Genomic DNA, 14,130 nt, shown 5'->3' with positions numbered 1-14,130 from the left:
TTTTACTTTTGTGATTATGATAAACATACCGAGAGCCTCAAAATAGTACCTGGCGGGCCGTGAGTTTGAGATCACTAGTTTACAGGGTATACCAGAGGTAAGTAGGTAAAACTCAGTATTAACAGGCTGCATACATCTTACTCTGTATGGGCCTTTGGGTCAATCATCCATACCTTCAGAATGGCCTACGGAAAAATTATGTTCTTACCTGTTAATTTTCTTTCCCTTAGATACAGCAGATGAATCCAGAGACCAATGGGATAGCCCACATCTACCAGCAGGCAGAGATAGAGAAACTGATTAACAGGTGGTCCTATTGGCTGGCACTCCTCCTGTTTATCCAGTATAGCTCCTTGCCCAAGCATCCATAACCATCAATAGGCATAGCATGTAAAAAACTTCTTTCCCATAACAAATCTCAAAATGCAATAATACAGAAAACAACCTGCCATAATAACAAACTGCGAAAGTTGCAAAAGAAAAAACCGAGAGACAATATCCAGAAAGGATAGGGCTCTGGATTCATCTGCTGCGTCTAAGGGAAAGAAAATTAACAGGTAAGAACATAATTTTTCCTTCCCTAGCAACAGCAGCAGATGAATCCAGAGACTAATGGGATGTAGCAAAGCAATCCTCAATCTGGGTGGGAAGCAAACGCCGCCTCCGCAACAACCGAAGCACAAAACGCCCCTACCGCATGCACCCCCACATCCAAGCAGAAATGCGGAGAGAAAGCACTCTCGGAAGACCAATTAGTCGCGAGACAAATCTCCTCCAAGGAAAAAACCTCTGGACTGAGCCCAAGAAGTAGCCATCGCTCCAGCGGAATGGTCATGAAGTTCTTTCGCCAACCGCTTCCCTGCCAGCAAGCAAGCATAAAGAATGTCCTCCTGGACCCATCGAGCGATGGAGGCTTCGGACGCCGCCATATGTTTGAGGCGTCCCTTGAAGAATACAAAAAGGAGATATAAACAACTAAAAGTCGTTAGAAACCGAGCTCACGGAGAACGCTACATACGTATCAAAAAATGCAGTGAATAAAAGCACTGCTCCCAATTTCTCCTCCCAGGAAGAAGGAAGGAAAAGCGAGCATGACATAAAAGAAAGGATGACACCCCCCCTAGAAAGAAATAGTGGTTCCATCCGAACTGATACCCCATATTTCGGAAATCAGAAATAGAAATCCCCGTTGAACAAGGCCTGCAACATAGAAAATTGCAGAGCTGAAGCCATGGCCACAAGAAACCCCATGTTCAACGGCACAGCCCTTTAGAGTCCCAAAAGACAAGGATGAAATGAAGCCTTCGGTAAATTGAGAAGAAGTACGTGAAGATTGTACTCCAAACCGGGCTTTCTAAGAGGCGCATGAATATATCGCACTCTGTTTAGGAACTGAACTACATGAAGCTGAGATGTAAGTGAAGAGCAATATACCTAGCCCTTGTAATAAGCCAAGAATGGCACTAGAAGCTGAAGGGAATTGAACGCTAAGCCCTCGGCAATACACCTGTGCCAAAAAGGAACTCTGGAGTGGTTCAAACGTTAAGAAGCACCCAAGAAAGGAAAAACCTCCAAAAGGAAGCAGAAGCCACAGGAGAAGACGTCCGTAGTACCTGAATAAGAGAAGAAACAACCTGCTTCGCATAACCCTTACACGTCAGCCAAGATTTTTCAAAAAAAACTAGGTCGTAATACTAAAGTAGTACAAATATCCATGTTGATCAGACCCTAGGCAAGCAAAGCCGGAGATACCAGGAAACTTCTTAGTCCGGCTGTCAAAAGACTCATCAAATCCGCAAAGTAAGGATGGCGCCGCCAATCCAGAGATTCTACAAATACTGTGCCCGGAAAGTGAGCTCGAGATGGCAAATCCAAGCCATCATCAGCCAGCGGAAAACGAGAAGGCAGAAGCGAGAAAGGAGCCATTCAGCTACCCCCTCTAACTCCCACTCCCTGGGCCCGCCGAAGAAGCTAGGAAGCATAGAATTGAGAGACGAGGCCATGAGGTCTAGGTCAAGGAGATCTCACGTCCATAAAAAGAGCTAGAACGCCTGAGCCACAAATCTCAATATCCAGGATGCAGAAAATTACACTATTATTAACATGCACACTTTCCAGAGCATACACAGCGCTGTACACTGTAACATACAAGAAATGGGCCATGCTCAGATTCCGGGAAGAGAAAGTCTATCCAAACTCTTAGCCTGATCCATAAAAGGATCTGCCAACAGAAGACTAAGATGAGAGTCCACCCATTGAAGCAGAACAACTTCACCTGCCAATGAGTACAACACCTACTGCCCAAGCTGTAGAGAAATACCCCCATCCTAATACTGACCAAAAGGACTCTTAGCGGCAATCCGGAAGAATGATCTGAAGCTCCATAAAAGTAGCCTGACCCTGCTCAAGAGTAGAAGAATGAACAAGTACTGAGTCGCCTCTGAAGACCAGACTCCTGGAGCTGAGGATGGAAGCCACCGAGCCCCCAACCCGACAGCCCGGGATGGTCGTCTAAGGGAAGGGGTCGGTAGTCATGAGATAGTCCAGCAAAGACCGAGGCATGCCTTGAAAAGAGAAATCGTGTGGAGCCACCAAATCATACAGAGCGATGCAGGAGGAGCATACCAAATAATTGGAGCCCTGAGAAACCGGGAACCACCGGAACAAAAGCGACTGCTGTAGCGTAAGAAGGGGAAAGCAAGCCGAAGTCCCCAGTGGGGTCAGCAATATGGATCCCAGAAACTGTACAGAATCCCATATTCTTGGTCATGGTAAGCGAAGAAGAATCTGAGACCGAGACCTCACGCCCAAGTCTCCGGAAAGAAACACATCTCTCCTATATGAATAAAAACATCACCCCGATATACCTATAAATAGTACAGGAGAAAAGAGCGCTGTGCAAATTCGAAGATGCACGTGTAAAGAACTGAGGAAAAGATATCACCCTTTTCGTGTCAGTCAAACGGCCCGACTGGAAGTCGTCCGAATCAAGCAGGCAGTCAAGAAGAAATTAGATGAAAAGCCTGGTAGCGCCAAAACGGTACCGCCCTGTGGAAAACAACAGCATCCTTACAGGTATCAGACAAAGCTCACATCGCTAATGAGAGCTTCAGGGATGAGGCTAACAGCCACATAGCGCGTGATCCTACGCGGGTTTGATAGAATAGGTAACTGGCTCCTGGTTAAAAGGAGCTGTACAGCCCTTCCTGTCTGGTCAGGGGGCCCGTCTAGCATGTGCCTATGAGAAAATGGTGACAGGAGAAACCAGAGTGATAAGCATGGAAATTTGAAGTCCAGGGCCCCTCAGAAATAGAGAAAGAGAGTCCTGGCCGCAGGAAGATGTGCAGTGTTATTATGCCCATACAGACAGCCCGAACTTGGAAACTGTTTGTACTACCTTTAGGCATATATATCCTGTGCCACTACTAGACACATGCAGCTCAGCACAGAGGCCCAAATAAGAACAGTTACCAACAGACAAAGGCTCAATCTGCAGGGACCCCAAGAGAGACAATGAGATACCTGTGTGAAATACAGGGCACTATCTTACTGCTGATCTCACCGTGCCGTGAGTTGCCGTATGTCGCCCCAGTACGGAGACAAACCGAGACTGGGTGACCTAGCACAGGTCAGAGTCTCTCTGGTAAACCCCTTGAGTGCGAACCCCAGAGTCCGATTAAACAAACAGCTTCCTTCAAGGGAGTACAGCAGCAACACAGACATAGACATATAAAGCTGCCCAAGCTTGTCCCAAAGCTGGTGAAACACATACAACTTGTCTGAACCAGAAAGGATAGAAGCCCCGGCATACCCTGACCAAAGTCAGCTGGAAATAAACTACTGGAACGCTGCAGCTCTCCCGCCATCGCCGGAGACCCAAGCGCACGCTTGATTCTCACTGACACGTGGCCGCTGCATCAACACTCCTAGAAACATAGTCAGATTCAAGCCGCGCAAAATTTACCCTGCCGCGGCTTGCATAGAAATAAAATCAGACTCAGGGAATAACCAGAACAACGGCCCACAGCGTCGGAAAAAACATGTCCCATCTCATGCTGCTATAAACCGGCACCTGCACAATCAGCTGCACATGGCCGTGACAAACACCGATGAAAGAGAGCCTCAGAATAAACAGGACTACTATTGCTGCACTGAAACCCAACAATGAGAACAAGTGCGAGCATGAAATTGCACTGCTACTGCCGCGCTGTAACCAACAAGGAAACCAAGCGCATGCATGCAAAGGGCGGGAAGTCCCGGCTCCCTCCACGGATTTCTAGTCATAAAACTTAGCCTCAATAAAATATCCATGCCTTAAACGTATGTTGACCGAACCCACATTACTAAGACTCCCAAATAGAACCTGAAGTTCAAACAACCGTAAAAGTCAGACTTACTCACAAGCTTGTTGTTAGGGCCGGTTGAAGCCAGTTAAATCTGGTTGATCAGCAGTAACCAGGCAGAATGGAGGAACTGTGGTCTCTTTTTTTTTTTTTTTTTTTTACAGAGAAGGGAAAGAAGAAAAATATTGAGACCCAGTCAGACCCTCTATCACTGGAGGGAGGGTGAGGCAGGGACCTGGGGGGGCCCAGGTGTAACCCCTAAAGCCGTCATCATTCAGCCGGACACCCCTGTCTCACTGAAGAGAAAATCTCAACAGGAGAAATAGCATTGCCAGCTCACTGAAGAGAAACCTCAACAGGAGAAACAGAATGGCAGTCTCACTGAAGAGAAACCTCAACAGGAGAAAATAAAGTTCCAGCCATAGCCAGAATTCAGGAGCTAGTTGAATAGCGACCTTTTCCTGCTGGGAGACAGAGAATACTGGATAAACAGGAGGAGTGCCAGCCAATAGGACCACCTGTTAATCAGTTTCTCTATCTCCGCCTGCTGGTAGATGTGGGCTATCCCATTGGTCTCTGGATTCATCTGCTGCTGTTGCTAGGGAAAAAAGATTAGCAAAAATTACCCATATTAAAAATTTATATTACAACTATCCACCTGAACTTGTTCAACTCAAGATTCTAGAATTCTATTTTAAATAGATTTAAAATAGGTGTAATAGCTTGACTTTCATATTAATTCTCTTACATACCAGTATCAAGATACCACAGATCCTTACAGCAAACTTGAGAATTCCAGGCTTTTCTGTAACCATCTCTGCCACTCCAGATATACAGACGGGTGCCAATGGCAACAGCACAGTGGCCAGCCCGCGGCCTGGGCACTGAATTCTTCTTGTCATCCTGAGATTCAGGCAGTAGACTAATCCATTCCATAGTATCTGTCAAATAAAAAGGTCACACCAGTTATTATATGATACCATTTTTACTTAGATTAAAATAATAAAAACAAAAAGAGTGAAGATGTTGATAATTAAACAATAAAGCTCACCAGGAAGAAAATGAAAGGACTAGATCTGGGACCCTTACTGAGGTTGAGGAATTATCTTAATTCTTTTCAAACGAGAAACTTGTATTACATATATCTTAAATAAGAGTACTTTTTCATAACATGGCTGTTTTCATAAACACAATCTTAAAACAGTTTGCTTCCCCAAGAAAATGTGTTTCAAGCAATTCCCCTTTACCAAGCATAAAGACACTGACCCAAATTTAGGTAAGAAAACGAACTAGTGCACTTCCATTCATTGTCATGCGCTGCACTTTCCATACCAGCCAATGCCTGTGGAATCCAGCCACCTAAAACATACATTCTGATACAAACAAAACAGAAAAAGGCTATTAGGCACCTGGATAATAGGGATATGCATTATTGTATTATTTATTTTATATTAGCATGTGCTGTTTGCCTAAAGCAAAAATAGCATACCATGATGGATTTTTTTTTATTTAAATACAGTTTTTTAAATTTAAAATTGGATTTTTTTTTTTAAATGCTTTTTTGAGGAAAAATATATCTAAAGATTATTTTCTATTAAGATAAAACCTTTTTATCATGAAATAAGGATTAGTTTTTAATTATATTGCATGAATATATAGCCTCATGCTATGTTTAATGTTTTTGGTAAATGAATCCTATTAATCCATTCATATCACAGACAATTTTTCTATCTAGAATATATTATCACAGATGCTTGGTTTTGCATTTCTCAAAACTGCGAATTTATGTCTGCAAAGATAACATGGTTCTTCTTCTTAGCAAAATTATTATAAAATATACAGAGTTGAGAAAAAGACCTTAGCAGAATACTCCACAATTCTTGGAATCTTTGTGTATATAGCCTGAGGTTTATCATATTCTTCTTTCCTTGGAGAAGAAAACCTATAATGGCAGCAGGCTGTAAAAGAAACTCAGTTTGGGAATATTTTAATGAAGTTCCTCTACCTATGGATAAGGCAGGCATGTGTACAAAATGCAAACACTGCAACAAAGAAATGCAAGGCCTGGGAGCCCAAATGAAACATCATGATAAGTGTGTTGAAGATGACAAAGGGAATACATTTGAACAGGAAGGATCTTCAAGTCGATAAACGTTTTTTTTTTTTTCAAATTTTCTTTTTATTAAGAAAAGAAATATACAAAGAAGTAAACTACAATCCGAATACAAAGAACCAGGAACAAAGTAAAACACCAGACTAGAGGGTCTACCGCGTGGTTTCTGCGCGGAGACAAAAGATACTCAGCAAAAGCCAAGATTTCTGCATGACCTTACATTTCATAGCATTGAAGCCTAGCTGCCTTGTCGAGGACCAGTTTTCCAACGTACGAAGGTCCTGTGTCATACTATCCTGTAAAAAGCTTTCACTTACTATGTTGCACAGTTTTGCATCGTCGGCGAATAACGTTGCTTTGCCCTGTAGCCCTCGTGTCAAGTCCCTTATGAATATGTTAAAAAGGAGAGGACCCAGGACCGAGCCCTGTGGCACTCCGCTGGTTACCTCTGATGTTTCAGAAAGGGTACCATTGACCATTACCCTCTGAAGTCTACCACTCAGCCAATCATTGACCCATGCGGTTATCGTCTCGCCCAACCCCATTGATTTCATCTTATTTAGTAGCCTGCGGTGTGGGACGCTGTCAAAAGCTTTGCTGAAATCCAAGTACACTATGTCCAGAGACTCTCCTGAGTCCAACTTTCCTGTTACCCAATCAAAGAAGCTGATGAGGTTGGATTGACACGAGCTACCGTTAGTGAATCCATGTTGATTAGGATCCCTAAGATTCCCCTCATCCAAGATCGTGTCCAACTTACGTTTAATTAGTGTTTCCATGATTTTACATACTATCGATGTGAGACTCACTGGTCGGTAATTCGCAGCCTCTGCCCTGCAGCCCTTTTTATGCAGAGGAACAACATTCGCTGTTTTCCAATCCTGGGGGACCCTCCCCTTCTTTAGGGAGAGATTGAAGAGCATGGCTAACAGTTCTGCCAGGACCTCACACAGCTCTCTGAGCACTCTTGGGTGCAATTCGTCTGGACCCATAGCTTTGCTCACCTGGAGTCTTGACAATTCGCTGTAGACATCAGCTGGTGTGAACTCAAAATTCTGAAATCGGTCTTCCGCGCTTGACATTGCTTCCAGATGTGGCCCTTGCCCTGGTGCCTCGCAGGTAAAAACCGAGCAGAAGTATTCATTCAGTAGTTTGGCTTTATCGGAATCTGTTTCCGCGTAATTCCCGTCCGGTGTTCTGAGGCGTGTTATTCCATTTGTGTTTTTTTTCCTGTCGCTAATGTACCTGAAGAAGGATTTGTCCCCTTTCTTAATGTTCTTTGCTAGAGTTTCTTCCACTGCAAGCTTGGCCTCCCTGACTGCTGTTTTGACTGCTGCAGACCTGGCCCTATATTCAGTGTTAGCTTCACTTGTTCCCGTACGTTTGTATGAAAGAAATGCTCTTTTTTTCTCCTTGACGAGGTGCGAGACCTCTTCAGTGAACCATCGGGGTTTTTTGTTTCTTTGTTGTTTATGTACCAATTTTATGTAGCGGATAGTTGCCTCTTGTAGGGTCAATTTCAGGTTTGACCACATGGCTTCCACATTATCAGTTGCTTTTTGATCCTGCAGCGTCTGCTGGACGAAATCTCCCATACGTGCGAAATTAGTGCCCCGGAAATTGAGTACCCTCGTTTTGGTTTGTGATTTAGGAAACCTTTCCTGAGGTTGAACCATACCATGTTATGGTCACTGGTAGCTAGCGTTTCTCCCACTGAGACCTCCGAGACACTCTCGCCGTTTGTAAGTATGAGGTCTAGGATGGCCTCGGCCCTAGTGGGCTCTAGTACCATTTGTTTGAGCTGTACTCCCATCATGGACGTCAAAATCCTCCTGCTACCACAAGTTGTTGCTGAGAGTGTGTTCCAGTCTACATCGGGCATGTTGAAGTCCCCTAGCAGAACAGTGTCCCCCCGTAGAGTAATATTTTCAATGTCTTCAATCAATTCGTTATCCTTGTCCTCTGTTTGTTTTGGAGGTCTGTATACCACACCAAGATACAAGCACTTTTCTCCACCTCTGGCTAGGTTGACCCAGATGGATTCCCCGGGGTACTTAACATCTGTGATCCTGGTTACCCTGATGTTCTCTTTGATGTAAATTGCTACCCCTCCTCCTAGCTTACCCTTCCTGTCTTGTCGAATCAGGTTGTATCCTGGTATAGTTGTATCCCACCCATGGGAGTCCGTGAACCATGTTTCTGATATTGCCACCACATCTAGGTTGGCATTCACAATTTCTGTTTCCAGTTCTAGAAATTTATTCCCTAAACTATGTGCGTTGACATACATAGCTCTCCACTCTGTGCGTTTATTACACCTTTGTACATAGATTCCTATCTGACTCAGAGTGTTTCCTAGTGAACCTTTAGCAGTGAGGGTACTTACCTCGGACTTAGAAGCGCAGTTTTGGATCACCACATCAGGATTGATTCTTACTGCACTGGTATATAAGTGGGTACCCTCCCCCGACTTACCTAGTTTAAAGCCCTCCGATCTTGCAAGACTGAGCGTCATAATGACAGATGACATTTAACATAAGCAAGTGCAAAGTGAAGCATGTGGGAAAGAGGAACCCGAACTATAGCTACGTGATGAAGGGTTCTATGTTATGAATCACTGCCCAGGAAAAGGATCTAGGTGTCATCGTTGAAGATGCATTGAAATCCTCAGTGCAATGTGCAGTGGTGGCTAAGAAAGCAAATAGAATGTTAGAAATTATCAGGAAAGGAATGGAAAACGAAAATGTTATAATGCCCTTGTATCGCTCTATATGGTACGGTCCCACCTCAAATACTGTGTGCAATTCTGGTTGTGGTATCTCAAGAAAGATGTAGCAGAATTAGAAGAGGTACAGAGAAGGGTGACAAAAATGATAAATGGGATGGGACAACTTCCCTTTGAGGATATGGTAAAGTGGCTAGGGCTCTTCAGCTTAGAGAAGAGACTGTTCAAAGGTGATATGATAGACGTCTCTAAAATAATGAGTGGAGTGGAAAGGGTAGATGTGAATCGCTTGTTTACTCTTTCCAAAAATACTAAGACTAAGAGGCAAGCGATGAAGTTTCTAAGTAGTAGATTTAAAACAGACTGAAGAAAATATTTCTTCATACAACATGTAATTAAACTCTGGAATTTGTTGCTGGAGAATGTGGTGAAATCAGTTAGCTTAGCAGGGTTTAAAAAAAAGGTTTGGATAATTTCCTAAAAGAGAAGTCTATAGGACATTATTGAGATGGCTTGGAGAAATCCGCTGCTTATTCCTAGAATAAGCAGCATAAAATCTGTTTTACTACTTGGGATCTAGCTAGGTACTTGGGACCTGGGTCAGCCACTGTTGGAAACAGGATGCTGGGTTTGATGGAAATTCGGTCTGTCCCAGTATGGCAATTATGTTCTACGAATAAAGAGTTGAAACAAGCAAATATTCCTTTTTTATTTAAATCAAGTCTTTCTGACTAGTGATTTCAATTGATTTGATTTAAATCAAATCCACCCTGCAGCATAAGCTAATATGTTTAAGAGTAAATCTTATAAACAGATCCTAAGGTTTCAATGTATAAAAATCAGCATATAAGTAATGATGTTATTACTGGTACTACTAAAACAAAGAAAACTGCAGACAAATATACAAAGATGCAGGCTAAATTTATTACAAAATTATGAATGCGGTTAATATTACCATCTTGAACCAAACCATAGGACCCGACACGATCCGTGTTTCGGTTAACACGCCTTCATCAGGGGTCCCAGGTGGATAAGGTATCTAATAAAACCGCAAAACAAGAACTTAGCCTGTGTAAATGAAAAACAATAGCCGTAAAACAGTCTGTATGAACACTGCCGGTGATTTTCATTCAAATAGGCTAAGTTTTTGTTTTGCGGTTTTATTAGATACCGTATCCACCTGGAACCCCTGATGAAGGCGTGTTAACTGAAACACGGACCGTGTCGGGTCCTATGGTTTGGTTCAAGGTGGTAATATTAACTGCATTCATAATTTTGTTATAATAAATTTAGCCTGCATCTTTGTACATTTGTCTGCAGTTTTCTTTGTTTTGGTTTGTGCTTCATTCACTGCAGACCATGTTGGTTTTCTCCCTTTGTTGTTTGCTTTGCAGAACTGGTACTACTTACACATGTGGCTGCATGCAGAGATATAAAGAGGCATGCAAAAAAGAAAGATGGGGGAATATACAACAGACATGTAAATATCTCCATAGTATGAATGCAGAGGAGTTGGGTCTCTTTTAATTGACAGGAAGCTTTGCAAAGAGGGCTCATCAGAAGGAGGTTGAAAAGATAGACTCAAGAGTAAGATAAGGAAATGTTTCCCTAGGAAAAGAATAGTGGATGAATAGAAAAGCCTCCTAGTGGTGGATTTGAGGATAGTATCTGAATTTGAGAAACAAGAACAATGATTGTCTAAGGAAAAAGTAGGGATTATAGAGCTTAGTAGCTGGTATGGCAGATTGGATAGACTATATGTTTTTATCTGCTGTCATTTTCTCTGTTTCAGTGTAGTCTCAGTATGGTTTAGGTGTTCCTTCAAAATGTACAGTATGTGTATTCTATATACGAGAGCTGTTCAAAAAGTATCAGACCTTAATTTTTCTTGCGTAAACAAATAAAGCTAGAGAGGCATGGTTTGGTGCACATATGTAGGTGATCCTAATGTGCATGCTTGAATTTTTTCCTGCCTACAGAAGCTGTCAGTCGCCAGCAGACCGCTGATGAGTGAAGAAGTGTAAGTGAGCGCTGTCTGATTTTCATTTTTGACAAAATGACAGAAAAAGTTGAACGAAGCTACTGCATTAAATTTTGTGTAAAGCTTGGTGATTCCCAAGTGGAAATGATCTGAAAGATTCAACAGGCCTTCGGAGAAGAAGAAATGGGCACCACACAGATAAAGGAGTGGTACAACTGCTTCAGAGATGGCCGCACATCAGTGGAGAGTGAAGCACGTTACGGTAGGCCCTCAACATCCAGAGATGAGATCATCATTGGACTAAGTGAGGACCCTGGTTATGCAGGATTGTCAAATCATGATCAGAGAACTTGCAGACGAGGTGAGCATCAGCGTTGGATCTGTTCATTCCATTTTGACTGAGGATTTGGGCTTCAGAAGAATTTCAGTGAAGTTCGTGCAAAAGCTGCTTATGATCAAGCAGAAGCAACTCCGTTTGGAGATCACACAGGACATGCTAGAGAATGTGAACAGTGATCCCAACTTCCTCAGCACAGTGATCACTGGTGATGAATCTTGGGTTTATGGGTATGACCCTGAAAGGGACCAGATTTCAGTCAAAAGAATGCAGAATGCGAAGTACCAGTTGCGAGCAATCTCAAAAGAGGCGTTCCAGCGCTGCTTCCGACAGTGGCAGAACCGTTGGAAGAAGTGTGTGGCAGCCCGAGGGGACTACTTTGAAGGAGATTAGTATAAGATTGTTGTATCTGAATAGGAGTACTTTTATAAATAAAAGTCTGATACTTTTTGAATAGCCCTCGTATTAGAACACAAATACATAAATACCTTGGAAAATATCCTTGTTAGAATTCACAGCTGCAAGTGGGATTTGAAGGGCTGATTGGACATACCTCATAGCATACAAAACCACCTTCGGGGGGAGGGGCAAAGAATGGCTCCTAGGTCAGTTGTTCTTGTATGTGGAGGTATACCAAATGAACCACTAGTTTGCATAAGTAGCAAAACTGCTCTATAGATATGTAGTATTATCTAATCATGTATTTTTTAATGGGTATAACTTATGGGCAGACTGGATGGACCATTCAGGTCTTTATCTGCCGCCATTTACTATGTTATTTATACATATAAAACAAACCCCATAACAATGGGTGCTCATTTTTGACCAAGTTCATTTATAAAATGGCGATCCCTGATGTGGGTGGCACCAGAATTTTTCTTTGGCCCTTATATTAAAAGTATCCCCAAATAAATAATTTTTCAAGGCTACTTTTAACTCCTAACTCCCACTCACTTGTAAAGTACCCATGCCTGTGTTATCATTCCTTCTGTGAGAAATTCCCTATCCCTATTTCTCTTGTTTTGTTTGGATTATAAGCTCTTTAGAGCATGGGTTGTCTCTTACATGTTTAATGTACAACGCTGCGCATGTCTAGCAGTGCTAAAGAAATGATTAGTAGTAATAGTAGCAGCAGCAGAATTTCACAACAGGAACCATTTACACTTGGGGAAGCTATGTCAAGATATCAAAGGAGTATGGGTAGGGCAAAGAGAGGGAGTGCCCTGGACAGGCCTACAATATAGACATGAACTCTCTATTTCACAATGAGAATCCAAATCTGTATCGAAAAAGAAATCAGCATTTATAGCTGCCTAGAAATACTGGAAAGGGCAACTATAAATGTCAATGTCTGTGGCCCCCTCCCAATCAACCAATCCTGATGGCTGACAGCTGCCCACCCTCCCCTAATATCCGACCCACTACCTTGACCCCACCCTGTGGCAGAAATCCCCTGCTTGAGGAAGAGCTCCCTCGCGTGACAAATTTCTTACAAGACCACACCCCAGGCAACTAACACCCTCTCCCCTGATTTCCAGCCCAGAACTACTGAGGGTCCCTGATATCTAGTGGAGTGGGAGCAATGCCCACACACTCCTGCCTCAACAATTCTGGGTCTCAAAATATCTACCAAAACCTATAATGGTAATATAAAGTATTAATGTCAGAGGTCTTGTCAGCTTTTCTGAGACCTGAGATCACCAAGAAAGTATCACTCCTGCCCCACTAGATAGCAGGGACTCCCATTAAGGCTGGGGGGAAGTGCCCCAAGGGGAGTTTTTCCATAAGGTAGGGGCTTGGGCTCTTCTACAATGGAAGAAGTGATTTTAGAAAGCTGTTCTCATATAAGTGAGGTGAATTTCTCTGTGTGTGTGGGGGGGAGGGGTTTGCTTCTTCAACTTTCTATAATTTTTGAGCCCTCTGTATGAGGAGGGACATACACATGCAGTCTAGCATCTATTTTACAAGACGCTCTATATCTAGAAGAGCTTCTTATAAAACAATGCAAATTCTCCACATCATACACTGGATGTGTGAATTTCCCCTCTCCATATTATTATCTCAAATCTGCCTCTCTCAAGTATTTTTCAAAGTGCCCTGCATAGTTTAAACGTACAGATCAAGCATTCATTTTCCCATCAAGACAACTTATGGAAGAATTAGGTTCTTACCTTGATAATCCTCTTTCCTATAGAACAGCATACAATTCTTTACAGATGGGTTGTGTACCCCAACTCATGAGTTGGATTGTAGAAGGCATCAATCATTTTTTCAGCTCCACCTCCTTGACTACCTGGGCAGTGCCCTCTCTCTTCAGTCCTTACCAAAGCAAGCAATAACTCCTAAAAGATGAAATAATAACAAGGAAGGGGTTCAGGGGACTCCCCGATGTTAATTTTGCTCTGCTCTGCATTAGGAACATAAAACAGTAAACAAATATTACAATTGCAAAACTAAAGGTGGAAACAACTCAGCATCTACCTGTGTACAACTAGCACTAACACTTGTATTGCTCTGTAAAAGTAGCATGTAGTGGAACTTTAGCCCTCTGCCTAGAGAATGACATGGGGCCAAATTTGTCCCGGTCTCCGTGAAACCTAACTCCATCCTAGTCTCATCCCAATGAGTTCT

At 42.8% G+C, this 14,130-nt stretch overlaps 1 protein-coding gene across 6 annotated transcripts in view; it reads right to left on the bottom strand.

The window, feature by feature from the left end:
• Window positions 1-14,130, bottom strand: part of HCFC2 (host cell factor C2) — a 154,743-nt gene that overhangs the window by 102,754 nt on the left and 37,859 nt on the right. For all 6 annotated transcript variants that reach the window (XM_033953353.1, XM_033953355.1, XM_033953354.1 and 3 more), the window contains exons 6-7: window positions 5,610-5,716; window positions 5,096-5,284 (exon numbers count right to left, since the gene is read on the bottom strand). In XM_033953353.1, coding sequence (XP_033809244.1) covers window positions 5,096-5,284; window positions 5,610-5,716 — 296 coding nt within the window. The remainder of the gene's footprint in view (window positions 1-5,095; window positions 5,285-5,609; window positions 5,717-14,130) is intronic.

Source organism: Geotrypetes seraphini, chromosome 7 (genome assembly GCF_902459505.1).
Source record: "Geotrypetes seraphini chromosome 7, aGeoSer1.1, whole genome shotgun sequence".
In the NCBI taxonomy this organism is placed as follows: domain Eukaryota; kingdom Metazoa; phylum Chordata; class Amphibia; order Gymnophiona; family Dermophiidae; genus Geotrypetes; species Geotrypetes seraphini.
Note: the sequence above shows the minus strand (reverse complement) of the source record. Positions and strands in the feature narration are given on the sequence as shown.